This window comes from Chiloscyllium punctatum, chromosome 2, assembly GCF_047496795.1.
Source record: "Chiloscyllium punctatum isolate Juve2018m chromosome 2, sChiPun1.3, whole genome shotgun sequence".
NCBI classification, from domain to species: domain Eukaryota; kingdom Metazoa; phylum Chordata; class Chondrichthyes; order Orectolobiformes; family Hemiscylliidae; genus Chiloscyllium; species Chiloscyllium punctatum.
The window spans coordinates 135,002,073-135,026,892 of NC_092740.1; the positions used below are offsets into that span (position 1 = coordinate 135,002,073).

The following is a 24,820-nucleotide window of genomic DNA, read 5'->3' on the forward strand; positions in this document are numbered from 1 at the left end:
AATGTTAAGGAGTAAGAGAATCCATCTTGCTTATCTGTCTATTTGTTTCTTACAGATCGCTTGTGCGGTATTTGCAGCTTTGCTTCACTTCTTTTTCCTGGCTGCATTCACATGGATGTTCCTGGAAGGTGTTCAGCTCTACATTATGTTAGTGGAGGTCTTTGAAAGTGAGCACTCCCGCAAAAAATACTTTTATCTGGTTGGATATGGTGTACCTGCACTTATTGTTGCTGTTTCAGCTGCTGTGGATTACCGGAGTTATGGAACAACAACAGCGTGAGTTTTTCAGTTTGCTTTGAAAATCCATTACCAGAAGCACTGATTACTTCTGTCTGATTGATGAATTCATAAACATGGGCTCCCAGTAATTTGGTTGGAATAATTTAGCTATCTTTTATCACACCACAGCTACAGATTTGCACAAAGAATACAGATGGAGATGATTACATCAAGTTGGGTCATTTTCAGTTGGTCATTTGTCAGTAAAGAACTTCATTTATGGCGTAACTTCTCACCTTTCATATATCAGGGCAATAGGCCATTTTCAGCAATTGATTATTTTATTGGTGAATGGGAGTGGGACAAAGTCTGCAGACTTTCTGAATCCCACCATTGTTGTGAAATGTGGGTCACATTGTGTGGGAAATAGTTTCCCAGTGTAATTTTCACCAGGGCAGCCAGGTAATGGCCAGGCTCATCACTCAATTAAAAATAACTCTAGAAGCTGAGGGACCAATCAGAGGACTTCCCACTTGACTAGCAGTCTGTGACAGCAGGCGAATAAGAGTGCTGCGTAATTGAGGAGCTATAACTGCAACATTCTCAAATTCAAAGATGGTTTTTTTTAGGCAGGCGACCACTACATTCTGGGAGACAGGGTCATCTAGAGGATGACCTCTGGCTGCTGGGTCACCCAGTTGAGACTGTGTTGCTGGAAAAGCACAGCAGGTCAGGCAGCATCCAAGGATCAGGAGAATCGACGTTTCGGGCCAGAGCCCTTCATCAGGAATAGGTCACCCACCCAGTTAGATAGAAAGGACCCCTGGGTCTGCATGGATCACTGGCCCTTGTTATGCTACTGGGGAGTGTGTCGAAATGTGCCCTCCAGAGGGATTTGTTCTGTCCTGTTTCTCTTGAAGAGATCTGTTGTGCACCTGGGCCAGTATTTAGTGCACAGAAAGAGGAGTAAATAGCTTTAGGGTTTATTTTAAATTAGACAGAAGAAGCATGAGTGAGTGAAATCAGGCTCACACAGACCCAGGGTTTTAGTTTTTCCTTTTTTTAGATTCGATTAGATTTCCTACAGTGTGGAAACAGGCCCTTCAGCCCAACAAGTCCACACCGACCCGCCGAAGAGTAACCCACCCAAACCCTTTTTCCCTTTAACTAATGCACTTGGCACGATGGGCAATTTAGCATGGCCAATTCACCTGACCTGCACATTTTTAGACTATGGGAGGAGACCGGAGCACTCGGAGGAAACCCACACAGACACAGGGAGAATGTGCAATCTCTCTCTCTCCCTCTCTCTCTCTCTCTCTCTCTCTCTCTCTGTTGCAAAAGCTTGACTTCTCTCTCTGCTGCTAGATTCATCTTGTTGATTTTTTCTTTTCAGTTCGACTGAAGGAGATTGCAAGTGAGGGAAATCTGTTTTGTTGAATTTGCCTTTGAAAATGATGCTGATATATTGGAATGGTTGATGACAACAACCTCCACAGTCACTCCCACCACTACCTTCCTATCCTTCCCAACTTGCCGCCTTCCCCTGTCAGGGGCAATGTTGCCTGAGGATACAATGGTCTGAGGAAATTGGCAGATTAGCTACCAGACCTGCTTCTACATCTCGCTAAACCCAGCCCCATCAGGTTCTGAACTTCAAGCTCCTGATGTGTTACAGTAAAACCAGCTGGTTAAAGATACTGTTGCATTACCAAAATTACTATACAAGCCTCTGGATAACTGCTACTCTTTTAAAAAAAAATATTCGTGCAAAAGAAAATATGTTTTGTGAATGAAAGCAGAAGAAAATGACAGAAATGCTGGCACAAGAAAAATCTTCAAATAAGCATCCTCCATTTTTGTTTCATTTAACACCCGTTGCATCTGTTAGGTTTTCCCAGTTCTCATGAAAGGTCATTAACAGGAAATATTAATCTTCTTTCTTCTTCCATAGAAGTTGTCTGTCCTGCTCAGAATTTCCAGTATGTTACTTTGTATTTCAGATTTTGAATATCCGCAGTCCTGTTTGTGTGCACATAATCCCAACTGTCCATCCCATCCTCCTTGAGAATGCTTTGTTGAAACAAATGAAGTCATCTGTCCATATTTCTGCATTAACAATATCTCATCAGTAGTAGCACGTTTAAGCAATTTTTTATGTGATTAACTCTGTTTGTGGGATCTATAATTTTCACTCTTGAACGCAATTCCAGGCCCCTCCTTTTTTTTAAAAGTTTGCAATTCTATTCAGATGTACTTGTCAAATCCATCCTATCCATTTATCACAAATGTAACAGAATGAAGCAAGCAGTTTTCAAGAGAACTACAAATTTGATCCTGCCAAATGTAATGGAAATTAGGTGATTAATAATTTAGTTCAAGGTCATATATCTGTCTGAGTACTCTGCAATATTTTCAAGCCAGGAATTATTCCTGCTTTTAATGGGACATAGTTTTAACAACGTGAAAGCTTGATCACCGCACCTCATCAAGTTCAAATCAGTGCTGGCACACATGTGCTGTCATCAAGTCTTGTGCCATTTCTCTGCTTTTTTTTCCCAAGAGTTAATTATCTTCTTCCATCAATGGTGCTGTCAAAAAATGTGCCTATAATTCAACATTTAAATGAACAATGGTGTAATAATTCCTGGCTCTCAGCAGCCTATTTTGCAGAGTACATTCCTCTCTGTCAGTCCACTGTTGTTGATGTATGTCTTGCACTCAGACCTTGAATGCTGTCCCTTGCGTTTCATTACAGATGTTGGTTGAGGCTCGACACCTACTTCATTTGGAGCTTTATAGGTCCTGCAACCTTGATTATTATGGTAAGTACTGCTAATTAACACAGCACCTCCAAGGGCATAAAGCAGACTTTCACTGGACCTTCGCTGTACGTTCTTAATTTATAGACATTTATTTTAAAAATAAATAATCCTCTCTGACCCACTTAGTCACAGTGAGCAATTATGGGGCTTTAGTATGAAAAGGAATATGATTGTTATTTCTGTAGCTATAGGTTCAGAATGAATAACTGTAGTGAAATAGCCAATTAAGAAATATAAAAAGGGTGTTTTAACATTTAGTACTTCCAATTTTTGAAAATATATCACAGTATTGTTCATTATAATCTCTGGTTATCTTGACCTTAAATAGACCCTTCAAATTTTGCTCCTAATTATAACCATGCAATTGTTTAAATGACAATGACAATTCTGAGTCATGCAGAATTTCTGGAAATTATTGCTGAAGCTGTCATAGTGTCATAGAGATAAACAGCACAGAAACAGACCCTTTGGTCCAACTCATCCGTGACACCAGATATCCTAAATTAATCAAGTCCCATTTGCCAATACTTGGCCCATATACCTCTGAACACTTCCTGTTCATATATCCATCCAGATGCCTTTCAAATGCTGTAATTGTACCAGCATCCACCAGTTCCTCTGGCAGCTCATTCCATACACGCACCATCCTCTGCCACTCCTCCCCCTCCTCCCTCTGTCAGTGTACATCTCGTTTTGTAGTGGTAATTCTCCTAAGCTGCTCAAACTAGATTCTGTTATAACCGTTCACCATGAATCTGGAAATTGGAATAGACCAGTGAAATTCTCAATACATTGTGGATCAATATGTGAAGATTCTTTCAAATTTGTGATCTGAGATGGAGAGGAATGGCTCTGAATTTTAAGTTTCTCACATCCTCATTGAAGAAGAAAGAACTCCCAAGGGAAAGTGATCTTCCCATGATGGTGGTTATCATTCTTGTAAACCTTAAGGAATAGTAGTCAGGGCATGAACAACCCTAAAAGAGATGGTATTTTAAATTAAGAAAAATAAAACTTCATTTTGTTTTATTTCTTAAACTTGCAGTTAAATGTGATATTTCTTGGGATTGCTCTTTACAAGATGTTCCATCATACAACTGTGTTGAAGCCAGAATCTAGCTGTTTGGACAATATCAAGTAAGTTACTATGGTAAACTTCTGTGAATATTTTCCTCTTTTAGAAAACTGTTGTTAATTTAAAATCCAGAAATAAGTAGGTAGTTCCCAGATTTTTGCCTGCTTTGTGTTATTTAACAACTGAGCAATGCATTATCCTTTGAACTCTTCAATAATTGGAAAGGATTGTATTGTGTTGAGCTGCCACTTGCTACCAATGCAAGGCCCATCTTACTGTTGATCCAGAATGGATTCTCCTCTTGCACTTTATATACTTGGCACACAATTACTGGAATTGACAATAGTATTTGTTAAATAGTCAGAACTGTATTCAAACTCTAAAAACATGTTAAGTAACTGTCAATCAGCTATCTATTCCTCAGCTGCAATGTCACCACAGGTTCCATTTTCAGATAGGGTCATAAATGGGATGACATGAAAGACAGTCAACATTGTTTGTTTTTTTTCTGAATTTTGAACCAGCATCTTTTTTTTGTCATTTTAATCTGACATGCATCCCTTCCTCTTTATTTTCACTTTCCCTGGCCACTCCATCAAAACTGATTATATTTCTTACATGTAAAAAATCCTTGCATGATTTCTATGTCCCATGCACATATGGTGAAAAAACATTGCCATTTGAGGATCTGATCGGCAATGCAATCCCAACACAGCTCTAGGAAGCACACAGTTCTGATGGATTTAAAGGGACAAAATGCTAGATTCTGTGGGGGGTGGGGGGGGGGTTTGCATCAGGATTTTATGCAGTTAGCAAACTGCCAAGTGACTGTTTTGATATTCAAGCACAGCTTCAGGGCAGGTTAGTGTGACCACCCTGCAAGTAGATTGTATTGTCTTTGTTTATGGTGGTTGTGAGTCTTTGTTGTAACTTTAGTTTTGATTTAGAGGATTTCTGTGATCTTATTTTCACAGCAGAGAATTTCAACATTCTGGCACAACATTAAATTCATCAGTGTGTAATTCCACCCCTACCTTGACCCCAAACCCCACCCATATTTGAAGAATGGCCAATTATTTCCTGCTCAGATTTTTTTTAGGGCAAATCCGCTTAAACTTTCTTTAGCCAACTCTATTGTCAGTGTAGTGATTGTAACAAGGTCAGCCAGGTGGATCTTATAGAATATGATTTCCCTGATTGGGACTGTTTATCTGGTCCAATCAGGGAGCCCTGGCTGACAGATATAAACAGGAGTGTCAGAGGTTCTGTACATTCTAAGAGCTGGCTCTGAGGAAGCCAGACTAGTGCCAAATCCCATGCACATTTAAATAAAGGGTTTCACGGTGACGCGGTACCAACCTTTGTGGAGTTATTGCAAACAAGGGTGAGATTATGCAATCATCCCCATTAATATGCATCTTGCTCGCCCCTAGCAAGAGCCTCAACTCAGATTCCCAGTGGAAGATGCAGCTTGTTGCACTGAATATCAAGGTAGGCTGGGCTCAACTTCTTTTACAATTATCCCAAATTTCTCACCACAGCCCTCATCCGTCAGGGTTCTGCCCCATGTCCTGGCCAATAATTATTCTTCCGTCAAAATCACAAAAATAAATGATATCGTTGTTACCACATTGCTATTTCTCAGAATGTGCTGTGCACAAATTAGCTACTACCTTTCCTAAATGACAACTGAATAGATTTTGAAAAAGTGTATTATTTAACATAATCCACTTTTAGACTTCAAGTGATTATGGAAAATAGAATTTCAATACAAGTCTTTCTTTGGTTTAACTCCTCAAAGTGTGAACTGTGTCAGTTAGGAGAATGTGCTTCAGCTTGCTTCAACGTGACCATGCCACATCACAAATATCAAGTATTTAACACAGAGGCAACAGAGGCAACAGAAATTCGATCTTACCTATTATAGGTTCCCCTCTTTAACTGAATACTATCTCATGGTTCTCAATGAATTTGGTTGCTAACCTTTTTTCTGTTGCTGGACACAATCCACAGCCAAGACTGTACATGTATTTTGAGAGTGCAGCATATAAAACACAGCTAACTAATGTAAACAATCTGGGATTTTATTTGTACTTTACCACATGATAACTTGTTAAAAGCTCGGCCCAAAAGAAAGAAAAAAAATTTAAAATAAACTGGAGTTTCAGAGGTTCTGTTCACTGAGAAGCCAGATTACTGTCAAATACAATGCATGTGTAAATAAACTTGGTGATAGGATACTGGTCCCTGGAATTTGTTCACTGGAATTGGGAGGATTTTCTTCAATTTAAATATGCAACTAAAATATTTTTGCAAACAGAATTTTCCATAGTCTCTGAAAGGCCACAATGATTGTGTTTTTCTTTAAATCTGATATTGGCACTTCAATGAAGCAATGTTTATTTCCCCGAGGCATGTATCTCATGATTTGCACACACTATCCTCAAACATCTGACGAATCAATATTTCACTAAAGTCTGACCACCCCATCTATATGACATGAGATACGAGTATGGTTGAATGCCCTCCACTTGACTGAATGTAGTACCAACAGCACTCAAAAAGCTCAACACTGTCTAGGATAAAGCAGCCTGTTTGATTGACACCCCAATCACCACTTCCAATATTCATTCCCTTCACCACAGATACATGGTAGAGTATGTGTGAGATGCACCTTAGCTACACATGAAGCTTCCTTCAACAGTATTTTTCAAACTTATGATCCATCACCTAGAAAGGCAAAAGCTCCATAATCTCTAAGTTCCCCCCACACCATGCACTGACCTAACTTAGAAATGTATCATTTTTCTTTCACTGTCTCTGGGTTAAAATCCAGGAACCTGCTGTTAATAGCCTTGTGGGTGTACCAAAACTACATAGACTACAGCTGTTAAAGGAGGTGGCTCACCACATTAGGATTGGTAATAAGCACTCATCTTACCATCTGGGTGAGGACTTCAGTGTTCGTCACCAAGACTAGCTCATTAGAACTACTTCTGACCAATTGGCTAAGTCCTGGGATTCTAGATTTATAAATCGAAAACCAACTTGACCTTATCCTTGTCAATCTACTTGCCCCAGCCCCTCTGTCCACATAATGGATAGATAATATCTTTGTGATGTTAATTGAGGAACCAATATTGGTCAAGACCATGTGGACAGCCCTGCTCCTTTTCCTCAGAATAGTGCTTTGGGCTCTTTCACATCCACCTGAGAGCATAGTCAGTCATCAGTTTAACAGCGTATCCAAAATAAAGCATCTCCACAATTGCAGCACGCCTTTATTGTCTTGAGAGTCAACTGTTACTTTTCTACTCAAGCTGTGGAGTAGGACTTGAATCCAAAACCTTGTGACTGAGCTGCAATTGTAAGCAACTCGATAATGTCTAACACAAAAGGCTGATGTGGAGGAGCCGGTGTTGGACTGGGGTGGACAAAGTTAAAAATCACGCAAAACCAGATTATCTCCAGAATGTGATTTAAAAGAAGTTTTGGGATTTACATGTTAATGAACCGAAACCTGCAAACCATTCTAAAAGATGAAAGACTTTACAGCACTCTGGGTTTGTTCAATATATCATTTCAATTGCATGACACTGTAATTTTCTGTGTCTTATGGTCCTGCTCCACAGCTACCTGATGAAGGAGCAGCGCTTTGAAAGCTAGTGTTTCCAACTAAACCTGCTGGACTATAACCTGGTGTTGTGTAATGTTTAACAAAAGGCTGAAATATTCACAACCATCTTGAACCACATATACTGAGAAACTGATCCATATAAGCCTTCTCCTGATACCTGCAGCGTCACAGGAATCAATCCTCAGGCAATTCAGTGCATTTCATATCAATAAATGGCTGGCCACAAAGACTATAACCTTCACAACATAAAAGCTGCAGTGCTTGTTAAGGCCTGACTTGCCAAACAAGTCACGCCTCAAGCTAAGTTATTTCCATAAACCTACAACGTTAGTCTTTACCTGACAGATTTTAACAATTCTCCAGCTATCTGTGCAAACAGCAGAACAATCCCAATCTGGTAAAGCACACCATATCAGCCTCCTATTGATAATCAGTGAATAATGGAAGGTGTTATCAACAGCACTTTAAGTTGCCCTTACTCGTCAACAAGATGCTCAGCTCTGCTTGGTTTGGGTTGTTCCAGGCCTCCTTTACCCTGGATCTTATTCCCTACGTCCGGTCATGGACAAAGCTGAAATTCAGTGATGAGATCACAGTAGATTCCTATGAGAAGCAAGGCAACAGTTGACCAAGTGTGACATCAAGGTTAAAATCAATGAGAATTGAGGGGGATAAGTCATACCTAGCCCAAAAAAAACAGTTTGAGACCGTTGTGTGCCAAATATTTCAGGGTGTCATTGCTGGAGTCCTTGGTCCAACTATTCTTCAGCTCTTTGCATCTATTATAACAAATCAATCTTTATTGATTTGTCTACAACAAGTCCTCAACTCCAGTGCCACTTTATCGAGTGACTACCAGGAATTTACAAGATTGTCCTTGGTCTTTTGTTATCTTGCAATTAACATGTTCCTTCCCATAAAGAGAAAGGATCCAAAATGAGAAACTGCTTTTGGGTTGTATTAGAGTCATAGAGATGTACAGCACGGAACAGACCCTTCGGTCCAACTCTCCATGCCAACCAGATATTCTAAATTAACCTCATCCCATTTGCCAGCACTTGGCACATATTCCTCTAATACTGGATTAGTGGTGCTGGAAGAGCACAGCAGTTCAGGCAGCATCCAACCTACATATTCCTCTAAGCCCTTCCTATTCATATATCCTATCCACGCCCCACATGATTTTATAAACCTCTATAAGGTCACCCCCTCAACCTCTGACGCTCCAGGGAAAACAGCCCCAACTTATTCAGCCTTTACCTTTAACTCAAACCCTGGCAACATTCTTGTAAATCGTTTTTGAACTCTTTCGAGTTTCACAATATCCTTCCGGTAGGAGGGAGACTGGAATTGCACGCAGTATTCCAACAGTGGCCGAACCAATGTCCTGTACAGATGCAACATGACATCCCAACTCCTATTTTCAATGCTCTGACAAATAAAGGAAAGCATACCAAACGCCGCCTTCACTCTCCTATCTACCTACGACTCTACTTTCAAGGATTGATGAACCTGCACTCCACGGTCTCTTTGTTCAGTAGCACTCCCCAGGACCTTAGCAGTAAGTGTATAACTCATACTCTGATTTGCCTTTCCAAAATGCAGCATCTCATATTTAAATAAATTAAACTCCATCTGCTACTATTTAGCCCATTGGCCCATCTGATCAAGATTTTATTGTATTCTGAGGTAGCCTTCTTCACTATACACAACACCTCCAATTTTGGTATCATTGGCAAACGTACTGACTATACCTCCTTACGTTCACATCTAAAGCATTTATATAAATGACGAAAAGCAGTGGAACCAGCACCAATCCTTGTCACACACCCCTGGTCACAGGCCTGCCGTCTGAAAGCAACCCTCTACCACCACCCTCTGTCTTCCATCTTCGAACCAGTTTTGTATCAAAATGGCTCGTTCTTCCTGTATTCCATGTGATCTAAACTTGCTAACCAGTCTCCCATGAGAAACCTTTTCTGAAGTTCATATAGATCATGTCCACCTCTCTACCCTCATCAATCCTCTTCGTTACTTCTTCAAAAACATCAATCAAGTTAGTGAGACATGATTTCCCACGCACAAAGCCATGTTGACTATTCCTAATCTGTCCTTGCCTTTCCAAATACATGAATATCCTGTCCCACAGGATTCCCTTCAATTACTTGCCCATCATCGACATCAGACTCACTGGTCTATAGTTCCCTGGCTTGTCCTTACCACCTCTTTTACCACCTTTCTCAAATAGTCACCACATTAGCCAGTCTCCAGTCTTCTGGCAGCTCACCTGTTCTGTCAGTTATACAAATATCTCAGCAACGGACCCAGCAATCTCTTCCCTAGGTTCCCACAGAGTTCTTGGCTACACCTGATCAGGTCCTGGGGATTGATCTACCTTTATGCATTTTTTAGACAGCCAGCACCACCTCCTCTGTAATATGGACATTTTCAAGATGTCACAATCTGTTTCCCCAAATTCTGTATCTTTCTTATCTTTCTATACAATAAAAACTGATGCAAAATATTTATTTAGTATCTTCCCCCATCTCCTGCAGTTCCACACATTGGCTGCCTTACTGATCTTTGAGGGGTCCTATTCTCTCCCAAGCTACTCTTTTCTCCTTTACTGTATTTATAAAATCCCTTTACCCTATTTACCAAAGCTATCTCATGTCCACTTTTTGCTGTCCTGATTTCCCTCTAAAGAATACACCTCCTGCCTTTATATTATTCTAAAGATTCCCTCGATCTCTGCTGTCTGTACCTGACATATGTTTCCTTCCTTTTCTTGAACGAAACCTCAATTTCTTTCATCATCCCACATTTCCAACACCTACCAGCCTTGCCTTTCACCCTGACTGGAGCATACTGTCTCTGGACTCTCTTTATCTGAATTTTGAATGTTTCCCATTTTCCAGCCGTTCCTTTTCCTGTGAACATTTGCCCACAATCACAGTTTGAAAGTTCTTGCCTAATACTGTCAACATTGGCATTCCTCCAATTTATACCTTTGACTTTTAGATCCAGTCTGTTCCTTGCCATCACTATTTTAAAACTAACAGAATTATGGTCACTGGCTCCGAAGAGATCCCCCACTGACACCTCAGTCACCTGCCCTGCCTTATTTCCCAAGACTGGGTTAAGTTTTGCACCTTCTTCACATACTGAATCAGAAACATTTCTTAGAATAAAATGTGCCATAGAATTCCTATGTTGTGGAAACAAGTCCACAACGGCCCTCCAAAGAGTATCCCACCCAAACCCATTCCCCAATCCAATTACTGTACATTTATCCTTAACTAACACATCCCTGAACACAATGTGCAATTTAGCATGGCTAATTCATCTAACCTACACAACCTTAGATTGTGGCAGGAAACCAGCGCACCCAGAGGAAATCCATGCAGACGTGAGGAGACACACTTGCACACACTGAACAACATCCTCTCCATCTAAACCCTTAACTCTATGGCAGTCCCAGTTTATGTTTGGAAAGTTAAAATCCCCTACCCATAACCAGTTATTCTTACAGATAACTGAGATCTCCTTACAAATTTGTTTCTCAATTTCCCACTGACTATTAGAGGTCTATAGTACAATCCCAATACGGTGATCATCCCTTTCTTATTCCTCAGTTGCATCCAAATAACTTGCCTGGATATATTCCCAGGAATATCCTCCCTAAGTACAGCCACCATGTTATCCCTTATCAAAAGCACCACTCCCCCTTCCTCCTTTCCATCCTTGCCCCCTTTCATCCTTCCTATAGCATCTGGGGAACTAATCAAACCCCTCACGTTCTGCTATCATATTTTGAAGATGAGTCCTTTCTGAGCTTTAAAAAGGGAGTGGAAGTTTTTGGGTGGTACAGTTTCTCATCCTCCCCTATCCAGAGAGTGTATAGTGAACAAATCACCATTGATCACAGAAGACTCAAAATCATTTAATGTTCTACTGATGCTCATTAGCTGGAGAAGGGACGTTCGATCCCCCACACAGATGGAACTCCCACCTCAGAGCTTTTGTTCAAACTAATTGGGTAGCAGCTCAGTAATGCCAGTAACAGCAGGACCGGGATCATAAGCGAATCCCAGATTCTTAAGTCCCAGAGCACAGCACAGGTGCATGGAGGATCTCACAGCAAGGAGGAGAGGTTAGATCTGGATGAGTGAGGGGTCTTGATAGAGGAGCTGCAAGCCAGAAAGCACGCACAGGCATCAGACTGCATTGCAGCCTGATGTTGAAGAAAGCTTCACCCACAGCCCTATTTCATGCTGGAGGCCTAAGCAGGCACCACCTCCGTTCCTACCAATTGTTGTCCAGTTAAGGACCTCCAACTGAGGCAAGGGTTGAGGGTGACACCCTAGGTTTTGACAGGAGGACCACCCAGAGATTTTTATGGACATTCACACCAGCACACCTCCTGGTGGTTGTTCATAAAATCCTGCAGAGAGTTTCTGCTAATGTTATGGTTGAAGGTGAGTAGAAATAAGCTTTCGTCAAAATATATGAATGATGCTGACAATGTGTTGCTGAATTTCAAAACAGTAGGTAAGTCTGTTAAAGATAACGTAATAAGCCGTAGGGAAGGTTTTTGACATAGTGTCTAATCAGAGTTGAATGTTTTTCTCTATTAACATTTCATCTAGCTTCAGGGAACTTTGGGGTTTTGTTTGAAATTTTTATAGGAATTATAATTAACTTGTGAACATTCTTATGAATATAGTGGTGTTTTACTATCAGCATAAAAATCTCAAAGGTCAATCAAATTTTGCAAAATTCCCCAGTCAGTAGGATGACCTCACTGAAATTTGACTTACTGCATTAAGTATTGATATATTATTCCATTCGGTCATCTTTTAATCTTAAATGCCAAAAAATTAAGTAATTAAGTAATCCTTTGGAAAGGACCTTGAATATCTTTCCATGCCTCAACCTTATACTCAAGTAAAACTAAATTAATCTTTGCATGTACATTAATAGCCAGCTCTTGAAAGTTTATAAAAAGTCAGTGATGCATGTTCTGTACTTTCTATCCCATTGTGTGCTGAATGTGTCTGCAGTTGCATGACAAACAAATTAAGAAATTGAGTCTTTTTTTTTAGTGCACACTTTTTGATTGATAACTTCTGTTTAAATCAGAAAGAAATGCATTGTTTCCCATTTGCAACTTCAGTGTCATGTACTTCCAGGTCATTATATCAGATTACACAGCATGATGAAGTGGAAGTGTCTCTCCCTCTGAGTCAGGAGGTGTGGGATCAAGTTCCACCTGCTCTAGAAGTGTGCAATAACATCTCTGAGTAAGATGATTAGAAAATATCTCAAATTTGCAACATAGCAGCAAATCATTCAAGCTTCCCAGTATATTGTGGTGCTTACCCTGAGTTTGGACAATGATTCCATGTCTCCATTTTATTCATTTACCTGCTTCTCCATTCACAACCCACCTGAGCTATTTTTAAGTGTTGATATGAGCAGTGGTGCCCCGACAGTGCAGACTCGAAGTGAGTAGGACTTCAACTTAGAGGCAGGACAGTTGCCCGTGAGCAATCAAGTTACAGCCAGCAGCTAAGCTATGTCCAGTTGAGTAGCTCAACCAGCTGTATTCAGGAGATGGACAGGAAGTCCATCGTAACCTCATGGGGTCGAAAGTCCAGGTGCCAGATATAAATGACACCCAGATAGACATCAGTTCTCTGAAAGGCAGCACCATTATTGTGACTGTCTGAGAGGAGGGTTTTAAACTGGAACTGCTGCCACCTACTTCCCATCTGCCACATTTGGATCCCAAGAGCTGCTGACATACTTCCTCCCTCCCTCCCTCCCTCCCTCCCTCAAACAAGCAGCCAAGCTCTGACCTCCCTGGATAGCTTCCACCTGAGTGCAGTGCAACCCTCGAACCTCCTCTGCTCTGGTCTAACAAAGTTCCTTATTCCAACAGAGCAACTTCTCATTTTGAATTCACCAGGAAGAGAACTTGTTCTGTTGCATGCCACCTTTACCAAGCGGGAATCTGAAGGCATGCGTTTCTTGTTTGCTGCTGACTTAATTGCGGAAGCTACAGCTTAATCTGCCAATGATGCCTTTTGATGAATATGCATGACATGTTAATGCAATAAAAATAGCTTCTCAGTTAACGCTGTCAGGAACCACATTTGGCCTTTAATCTGCTGCCAACTTAATTCACAACTTGCATCCCACCATTAGAAAGTTGACATTTCACCCCCTGAAGAATTCAGCGCCCCCCCGCCTCCCTTGTTTTTCCCTCACCAGAAATTTAAGTAGATTTCTTCCATGATCTCTGTTTCATTCACTCGATGAAATACTCATTCTCTGTCTATATAGGGTGTTGTATGAGCAATCCACACCACTGACCCACTCAGTCTGACTGCACTGTTCCCATCAGTGTGGTCAGTTTGCTGCCCCATTCTCTGATATGGTTTGGTTCTTCAGGACCTGACTAAGCTAAGAGAGTAGGATGATGTTGTTTGCCAATAAGAAGAGGCACTTATCTTAAATCAGATGTAATTTATAGCATGTAAGCAACTAATTGCAAGTTACACTTCACAAACTCAGGCAGACTCAAGTTTTCACTGTTCTCCCAGAACACATTCACTTTGGACTTGGAGGATTGGTCGTGGTATGGGCAAAGAATTTCTTTAAGGTGGGATTTGTTTGCTGCCAACTTAATTGCAAAGCTACAGTTTAATCTGGCAATGGTGCCTTTGATGAATATGCAATGACATCTTTATGCAATAAGAAAATCTCCTGAGTTAACCCTGTGGGTTGGAAGGTTCTCTGGGTTGAAGATTGTTGATTTTGACCCTGTTCCTGACAGAGTGAAGACCCTTTCATTGCGATGTTCCTCACCCCAATCAAGCACAGGTGGCTGATTGATCGCTATGGGGACGAGGTGTCTGTAGCTCAATGTCTGAGAGTAGATTTTCTGTTAAAGTCCCAATTCCATGGCCTGGGATAGAGGGGTATGCCTGGGTTCAATAACTAGGGCCCACGGTTCCAGCACTGCTGCCCTCTGGTCAGGGGTAAGGCTGCTGAAGGCCCTGACCAGGAGCTGCGATTCCTGTTCCTGTCTCTTCCCGTATTCCCACCTGTTACCCTTGGCTCAAATGTATCAACTGTCTCACGTAGTGACATCTCTTCTAGGGTGCGCATGTTAGGACGATTTCTTCCTACATATGGCTTGGTAGTCCCCAGTGGATGTAAGTGTGGAGTCAATTTGTTTGCTAAGATAGGGAGCTGAGTCTTCCGCTTTCTGCCCGTTAGCAACTCAGACAGTAATCAACCACAGTAGACTGGCTGTGTTGGTAATTTAGCCTTGCTGTACAGAAGTCAGCATTTTTCTTCAAAACTGCTTGACAATCCAGACCCATGCTTGGCTGCCCATTCAGTTTTGGATATGCCGGAAAACGTGCCATTTTCAAATCCAGAACCGGCTGCAAACTATGGTCTGTAATGACTAGAAGAGAAAAACGATGCATTGTAACCATTTCCCTGATGATTACATCTGTAGAGGTAGCGTGGAATTTCTTCACCCATATCACTCGTGAATTAGTCATTGGCAACAGTTTAGAAATGGATAGGTCTGAGCCAATCTTTTTCCACAGACTGGTGGGGGAAATGAAAGATACCAATGGCTGTCATTACTCTGGCCTATGCATAACACAAGCTTCACAGTCAGTTTTGAGATTTTTTGACCTCTTTAAGGATCCCAGGCCACTGATCAAGCTCAGGCTCTGCATCTGGCAATCTCTAGCATCCCATTTATATCCTTTTCCAAAGCAATGCTAGAAAAAACATATTCTATCCTATTACTATTGATCATAAACCAGTAAGTAGTCCATGATAATGAAATGCAGTTAGTGCTCAAAGTATGTTCTCATGACTGTGCTATTGCCCTTCTGATCTGGCCACACAATACCAACAACTTGTTACATATTCCAAACATCTTTTCTGCTTGAGTCATATTTGTTAGAGGCAATCTTGGCTCACTGGACATTATCTCTAGTTCCCAACATGAAACAAGCTTTGTATGCTGACTTAGCTAATCTCAGTGGATTCAGTGTTCTTTTTGGGTCCAACATGATAAGACCATAATGTGTAGGATCAGAATTGGCCATTTGACCCATTGAATCTGCTCCCCCTTTCGATCATGGATGATATGTTTCTCAACGCAATTGATTAGATTAGATTAGATTAGATCAGCTTCCCTATAGTATGGAAACATGCCCTTTCTCCTGCCTTATATTCACAGCCTTTGATCCCCTTACTAATCAATAACTTACCTATCTCAGTCTCAAATACACTTTACTTGGCCTCCACAGCCCTCTGTGGCACAGGTTAACCAGCCTCTAGCTGAAGAACTGCCAATTTTTATACCTGCACCATAGAAAGTATCCAATCCGGATGCATCATCACAACTTAGTATGGCAAGCTCTGCGTAACACTGCAAGAAATTGCAGCAAGTTTTAAACAGAGCCCAGTCCATCACAAAAATCAGCCTTTTTTCCATTGACTAGGTCTATACTTCCTGCTGTCTCAGGAGAGCAACCAGCATTACCAAAGACCTCTCCCAACTTGGTTATACTCTCTTCCAATGTACATATGTAAGGTATGATTTATCTGGTTGGTATGCAAAACAATGCTTTTCACTGTATCTTGGTATTGTACCAATAATAATTCCAAATCAAATCAAAGAAATTCTTCCTCTTAGTTCTAAAGAGTCATCCCTTCACTCTGAAGCTGTGCCCTTGGGTCCTAGTCTCTCCTACTAGTGGAAACATCATCTCCATGTCTACTCTGTCCAGGCCCCTCAGTATTCTTTAAGTTTCAGTCAGATCCCCCCCCACGTCCTCCTATTCTTCTAACCTGCAAGTACAGATCCAGAATCCTCAACTATTCCTCATACGACAAGGCCTTCATGCCTGTGATCACTCTTGTAAACCTACTCTGGACCTCTCCACCACCAGCACATACTTTCTTTGATATGGGGATCAAAACTGTACACAACATTCCAAACCAGAACCTTATACAGTCTCAGCAATGCCTTTCTGCTTTTGTAGCCCTCTTGAAATGAATGCTAACATTGATTCTGAAATAGGGCTCCCAAGTCCCTTCGTGCTTCAGATTTCTGAAGCTTTACCCCATTTAGAAAATGCCTCTATTTTTCCAACCAAAGTGCATAACCTCACACTTTCCCACAGTGTACTTTATCTGTCACATCTTTACTCACTCTCCGAGACTGTTCAAGTCCTACTGCAGCCTTCCCACCTCCTCAACACTGCCTGTTCCTCCACCTAGCACTGTGTCATCTGCGGACATAGCACCAATTCACTCCATTCCTTTTGTCCAGATTTCATTAATGTGTAACATGAATTGTTATGGCCTCAACCACAGACCCTTGTGGAACTCAATTTGTGATGAGATCTATGCACCTGAACCCCCCATGTTTCTTTAGAAATCTACCGTATTTAACCTCATACCATCTAGAAAGTAGCCCGACCTATGCTGTTTTGGTCCAAATCTGTTCACTCGTCAGCTGACATCAGACTCAGGACTACACTACAGACCATCACCCAATCTGTAACGGCCTTGGAGTGACTAACCGTCCAGGTCCAGAAAGTTAATAACTCTGCTGTGCTGCAAGTGTCCCACACAAGTCTAAAATATTTACTACAGATTCTATCTTGCCACGTAGTTTTTTTTTCTGTAGGGTTCTTGCGTACTTGGCTCTTCCAGCTGCTGACTCTCAGCATGAGGAGGCTTCTTAGAGCTGTGTCAGCTAGCAGACGTCGTATATGCAATCCTCATTTCTCATGAAAAAAGTAGTCTACTGTATTGCCTTCCATGTCACCATCCATTGGAGGGAAAGAAGGGTCTACAGCAGGCATTTGGTCTGATGTAGTCGAGGAAAACCAGTAGGCAATCTCATGAGAAGACACATTTGTCTTAAAGAAGATGGCATATTGTTTGCCTGTCAGCAAGTTACCTGGATGGTAGGTCTACTCGTACAAATTCTGGATTAGTGGTGCTGGAAGAGCACAGCAGTTCAGGCAGCATCCAACGAGCAGCGAAATCGACGTTTCGGGCAAAAGCCCTTCATCAGGAATAAATACGAAGCTGTCCTCTTATGATGTATCTATCTGATATCTTCATAGTGAGTAATGTTTAAGGCAGCCTTCAATATTAACCCACTCACACCCTGCACCCTTATTCAACATTTAGCATGACCACCTACAGAGCCAAGGAGAACTGTCAGGCAGCACCTGAGGACCAGGAGAGTTGACGTTTCAAGCATAAGCTCTTCATCAGGAATGCTTTACGAGCACCACACTTTTTGATTTCTATTTGGAGAGTTTTGGGCTAGTAAGCACTAAGTTACTGTTGTCCAAGCTTCAGAGAGCCTTTATAATTAATACACAAAAGGAGCGTCCATATCATCAGTTAAGCGTGGGTTTAAATTCCAGAGTTGGAAAATCTGCGATTAATCCTCAATGCTTGTACCCAGTACACTTAAAGCAGTAAAGTCAGGTCCTACAATACAAAGTGCTCTCCAACTTTTCAACTGCTTTACAAAGACCTTTTGAAAAGAACAAAGAAGGTGCTAGGTGAAGAGGTGTCTGTGAATACGTGTAGGTGCTCTCTGTATTCTTGTGTTTCATTCAAGATGTCAATACCATCTAAATTTTGGAGCAAATTCCACTCAGGAATGCAGCAAGTTTTACTTTAGCTTGCTTTTAACAAAACTGGTGGATCAGGCAAGTTTCTTGATCTATAATTTGGAACATTTGATCAGCATTTGGCATTGTGAGAGTATGATTTTCCCCAAAGTATCTTTGGAAGAATCATCATCAGGAAACATAGTGACTTGGCTTTGTATTAAAATATGATGTTTAAAATGTTTTCATTTCAATGTTCAGGACCCATCTAAGAAAAGTAACAAATGTGTGCAATTAAATTACTGATATTTTGGAAATGGCAACAAAAAAAGTGGAAAGCAGAGTTGAATTCTTTTGCAAAATCAGTTCTGATGTAGGTCACTGAGCTAATACATTAACTCTGTTTCTCTCTCCACAAATGGTGCCAGACTTGCTGAGTTTTAAGCATTTTTTTTTAATCTTTAAATGATTTTCCTCTGTTTGTTTCTCAGCCTGTAACGTTGCATCAAATAAAGGTTGGGAAGAAGTTTTTGTTTTATTTCTTTGGTTAGCCCATACTGAATCCCTTTTGAAATAATAATTCTTCAGTGTGAATCTGAATGGCCAACATTAATAGTTATCATCTTTCAAGTCCCAGTTCATTTCCTTTTGGAATTTATTTGGATGTCCAATGGAAATCTAGACCTTTCAAATTGAATGGAATGTGATATAAGGAGTCATTCAACTCTGTTCCACCAATTTAAATATCTGGAGGAAGGTTTTTTTTTTAACCAGTGTGCTGCAAAGCTTCAGACTTCAGCTCATATGTAAAAGGTTAAAGGGAAACAATCTGTCTGTGTCCCAGTGATGAGTTCTCTGAACCTTCAGGGAAACAATGGGTGGAGTTTCATGCTCAGCTGTGTTCTCCTCATGTCATTACATCCATAATCCCCCACCCACTATGTACATATTAGGAGTACATTAGCTCACCCCACATTTGGCACCCTTATCCCACAGCCATTTAATGGGTCATCAGGGCCATTCATTAACTTGATGTGAGACATTTGTAACAATCCAAGAACTGCTAGCCAATCAAAGGTTGGCTAGTGTTTGGAGTGTTGGCCAATGCTAGACTGCATCCAGAGCTCAAAAGTTACAGTTACCAAAACTAGACACAGAGGTACAAAGGGAGAGAGGTATCACTGAAGGCATATATGGCAGACATTGTTGAAGAGGATAGAGATGTTGCTGTAAACAGGCCAAGGTTGAGATGAATGTTGCAGAGGTCGGGAAACAGAGGGCAAATGGGAGGTTAGTGAAGAGCAAAGGGGAAGAACTTATTATCTGATAGGCATAGGGTGCCTGTAAAGGATGTACTTACCTGGCACCTTTCTCACCACCAGCCTGACCAGTGAGCACCACAGGAATTGCAGCAGTGGCAGGAAGCAGCCCTTGAGTGACTGTTAAATGGCTGATGAGTGAGCAGGCCATCTGATGCCTGTCCCCACTATGTATGAAATTGCACTGGGGGCAGATGGGCACAGGGAAAGATTCCATAGTTTATGCTTCCTCATCCACTTGCCATCAAGTCTCTCAAGTCTCTCAAGGAAGCATATGCCCATCTTCAAGAGTGCAATGAGAAGGGGAGTAATACTCAGAAAACTGAAGCACTTATCATTGTGCATGCCTGCATCTATGTGTGGCGATGACTTGTATTTTCAACTGCAGAATGATTCTTGGTCATCACAGCTTACTGAGGCTCTCCAAACAATTATTTAACCTTGTATGGTGATCTGTGAAGTTTTGATCAAGCATGTTATGTGATCCTGAAAGATATCATCATTGCATCTCTTTACTTGTTCTGGTCTTATTGATAGGCATATAGATTTGATTAAATGTTGTTTCTTCTGGGAGTTAATATTTATCAAGACAATGCTGTAACCAGACTGTAACCTATTGAGTATGTATGCCAGGGCACAGGGTTGAAAATGAATGTTTGATTACTAATTGTTCTTGGTGCACCATCATTTGAGAGAAGGAAAAAGCAGTCTGCTTTAATAGAATTGAACATAACTGTTAAAAAGTTGCACTTGGATGTCTTAAGAATTCAGCATTTTTTAAAAAAATGTTGCTAATCGAAAATTGGAGCCCACTCTTCATATGAACATGACATTGAAAAGTTTCTGGGCCAATTGCTGTTTTCACCCTTTGTTTTATTTGTTGCACTTTCAGAACTGTGTTCATTTTCAAGCAAATAAATTATTTATTAGGACAAAATTTAACACCCATAGCCTTTTAACGCTTATCGATCTACTGCAATCAGTCTGTTTTTTTTGCTCAGTGAAAGCTTTCATTAAGTGTGAGATTAACATAGATGTGGGAAGATCTGAAATTTTACAAAGATATGAAAGGTATCCATTGTGAAAAAAACAAGCTTTTCAATCAAAATTATTATAGGTGCCTTGCCAATGTGTTTGTTTGGAAACAGTATTTTTGACTCTGACCTTTGTTTGAGAACTTCTAATGCTTCATTGTCCTGTAGTTTTCTCCCGCTATCCATGCTTCTTTGGAAAAAGAGTTCCATTAGTCTGAAGTGGTACAATGCAGTTGGTGAGACAGATACTTGCCTTTTAGGGGGTTGGATTTTACTCAGAATGGTAGTTTCCAAGGCTGTTTACTTTTATTCAAAATGTTGAAAGGGTTAGTTATGTGGTAGTCAAATTGAATATTTGCTATATCATATTGCAGCTGTAACTGACTGAAACACGTGTTGTGTTTTCCCATTTTCATTTGGAGTTTAATTGAGTGAGGTTCATGCTTCCATGTCTCAATAACTTTGCTGATGCAGTCTCCAGCTCTTCACTTTGTCAATGGTGCAGCTGGGCTCTTTGCCCTTATTAGGGAATCGTGCAGCCACAGAAGTGGTAGTGTTTGCCACAGCCAGGACCTTCCAGCATATGACATTATATTTAAAACCTGCAAGCCAGTTCCTTCATCAGTACGGCTGGAGGACAGGGTGGTGGAGAAGATGGCCACCTGCTTTATTGTGAACTCTACACCACCAGGTCAAATCAGCCTGGCCTCAAATAACAGTCCAGGTCAGTGCTACTTCCTGGCTGAAGCGGGATGCCGATTAGGTCAGGAAGAAATTAATTGATCTGTGCCATGCGATGTTATATCCACCATCTTTTTGTTGCCTCATACCACTCATCCTAGTTTTGCCAGTGTACACATGATCCACCAAGGAAAACTACATGTCTCTACATTGCATGCATCGTGGCTACTCAAAAATTGTCATCTCCTCATCCTCCTAAACTGCTAATCCTCCCAGGTACCTGTGCTTCCTACTCACTAACTTGGGACTCCTCACCACCTCTGAAGATTATGCATTGCCACTAACTGCTCTTCCATTATGTTCAGTCCTTTCCTTTTATCATTGCAGGAGAAACTGGCCCATCATCTAGACTTGCGTCCCTATGCCACCCTGACTGACCTACCGGTAATTTGTGAATAAGTTATACTCAACTACTGGCATGGTGGTTCAGTGGTTAACACTGCTGCCTCACAGCGCCAGGGACCCGGGTTCGAATCCAGCCTCAGGCCACTGTCTTCACATTGTCCCTGTGTCTGCATGAGTTTTATCCGGGTGCTCCGGTTTCCTCCCACAATCCAAGATGTGCAGGTTAGGTGAATTGGTCATGCTAAATTGCCCATAGTGTTAGGTGTACTAGTCAGGGGTAAATATAGGGTAGGGAAATGGGTCTGGGTAGGTTAATCTTTGGAGAGTCAGTGTGACGTGTTGGGCCAAAATAGCCAGTTTCCATACTGTAGGGAATAAAATCTAATCTAATCTTACTTGCAATGCAAGCCACAGGTGCTTGGGACCCTGTGAACTGACCATTGAAGACACGTTACACTAAAAAAAACGATTTAACCTACACAAATGCCAGCAACTTGTAATTCACTGCTGAAGTCAGTGCAAGTGTCACTAAGAAACCAGTGTGAATTATATGGAGGCTGGCAGTACCCAACTAAGAGCACAGCAATTGAGCGCTAAGAAAGCAGTCTACAGGCCATGACTTGTATCCTATGTAGAAACTTGACATGAAGTGTCTCTGCAGTCAGGTGCCGTACAAGTGTCCCTGTGCTCCAAGTACCAGAGTCTTGGAGTCATAGAGATGTACAGCACAGAAACAGACCCTTTGTTCCAACTCGTCCATGCAAACCTGATATCCCAACCCAATCTAGTCCCACCTGCCACCACCCAGCTCATATCCCTCCAAACCCTTCCTATTCATATACCCATCCAGATGCCTTTTAACTGTTGAAATTGTACTAGCCTTCACGACTTTCTCTGGCAGCTCATTCCATACACGCGTCACCCTCTGCATGAAGAAGTTGCCCCTCAAGTCTCTTTTATGTCTTTCCCCTCTCACCCTAAACCTATGCCTTCTAGTTCTGGACTCCCCAGGGAAAAGACCTTGCCTATTTATCGTATCCATGCCCTCATGGTTTTGAAAAACCCTATAAGGTCACCCTTCAGCGTCCGATGCTCCAGTGAAAACAGCCCTATCCTATTCAACCTTTCCCTATAGCTCGAATCCTCCAACTCTGGCAACATCCTTGTAAATCTTTTCTGAACTCTCTAAAGTTTCACAACATCTTTCCGATAGGAAGGAGACCAGAATTGCATGCAATATTCCAAAAGTGACCTAATCAATGTCCTGTACCGAAGGGCTAAGGTGAATTTTCACTGACTTGTGGGAAAGGAGAGGATAGTGAGAAGTGACAAATTTCTCGAAACCGAGATCTGATCTTACTCATTTTTCCATATTATGCAACTTCCTTGTCATACTCATGCCATACCATGGAGGGCAAAAATTAACAGCTGATATTCCTATAGATCTAATGTAATTTCCTTTGTAGTCTGACACATCATGATGGGAATGAAGTTTAGTCCCTTTCACTCAATGCTGAAATGGAGAATTACTAATAGAATGTAGAGAGGAGAACATGCACAGTAATTCTATTTTTTTTACTTGTATTGTAACACTATGCCGTGCTATTATGCACATCTCTGCCACCTGTAATCCTGGATAGCAAATACAGTATCCTTGCTTAATGTGGATGCTTTTTAATGCTGTCAATCTTATTAAAATTTCTGCATTTCCTCGGGTAAGCCTCAGTACGTTATCTTGAAACATACGTTTAAATGTTAATCTGTGCAGAGTGGTACAAAACTTTTTGAGTGAGCTGTGACATTTTCATACATTGTGAATTATAACTTCTCCAACTTCTCACAAGTGTCATTTCAGCAAAATAGATAGATCGGTTCCATAGAATTCATTGACCTTTTTGAAAATTATCTCTTTTTTTTCCATATATTTATATATAGTTGTCTAGAACTGATAGATGTAGTTTTGATCTGAGCCATCTTTAACCCAGCAAAATGAAGCACTTCACAAAAGTAATGGGCTTTGAAAAGTGTTGAAAGAAAAAGTTAGTCAGTGTTTCTCCAAGGTGACCTTTCCTTTTTTTTCTCCAATGCTCAATATTTTTGCTCTATTTTAATTTCACACTGTTCATTAATGTGTATCAATTCATTGGGAATCAATGTGAACAATTCTGTTCTATTTGTGTTTTTTCTCTTTGCTTGTTTCAGCTATCGATTTTACGATGGCTCCGTTAATGTGGAATGGCAAGGGTAAGAGCTGGTATCTTCTTGAAGAGGGTTGAAATGACAGTCATCAGTATTTAAATAATGCCATTGATTTGTGATTACCAATTATATTGGTTCTCCATGAGCTTACAGGGAACCTATTTAAAGAGATTGATGATAGCTCTAGCACTATTAACAAAAGCCTTAAGCATCTGCTCAGCAAGTCACCTTGCAGTCTCCTAGCCAACTCTGAATCAAATTATTGAGTCATTGCAATGCAAAAGCAGACCAGTTGGCCCACACTGTCTGTCTGTGAGCAATCCAGTCAATCCCATTTCCCTGCTCTGTCCATGTGATTTATTTCCATCAGGAACTGATCCAATTTCTTTTGAAATCATTGATTGCCAGCTGTACTTTTCTCATGTATAGACATTGAGTTGCAGGTTATTGTCACTCACTGACCAAAGAAAAACTTTTAAGACCCACTGCTTGTATTACTTGTCCATAGTCCTTAGTTCTTTGTCTTTGATAAGTCACCTAATCAGACAACCTTCTTTCCAACCTTGTGCAGTATGATTTTGTGGTGAAATTCCTTTAACCCTGGAACTGATCTGGTAGATCTCCTCTGTATCCCCTTAAAGAACCTCATAGGCTTCCTAAAGTGTGGCACCCAGAGATTATGGCCCAACCAGAACTTTACAAGAGTTTAGCATATCTTGTGTGCATTTGCAGTCAATGCTATGACTT

The 24,820-nt window shown here is 41.0% G+C and overlaps 1 protein-coding gene across 15 annotated transcripts in view; it reads left to right on the forward strand.

The window, feature by feature from the left end:
• Positions 1–24,820, forward strand: part of LOC140490074 (adhesion G protein-coupled receptor L3-like) — a 652,730-nt gene that overhangs the window by 566,972 nt on the left and 60,938 nt on the right. For 8 of the 15 annotated variants that reach the window (XM_072589074.1, XM_072589083.1, XM_072589073.1 and 5 more), the window contains 4 exons: positions 56–276; positions 2,978–3,044; positions 4,090–4,181; positions 24,077–24,118. In XM_072589074.1, the coding sequence (XP_072445175.1) occupies positions 56–276; positions 2,978–3,044; positions 4,090–4,181; positions 24,077–24,118 (422 nt within the window). The remainder of the gene's footprint in view (positions 1–55; positions 277–2,977; positions 3,045–4,089; positions 4,182–24,076; positions 24,119–24,820) is intronic. The other 7 variants (XM_072589084.1, XM_072589077.1, XM_072589078.1 and 4 more) reach the window with 1 other exon arrangement.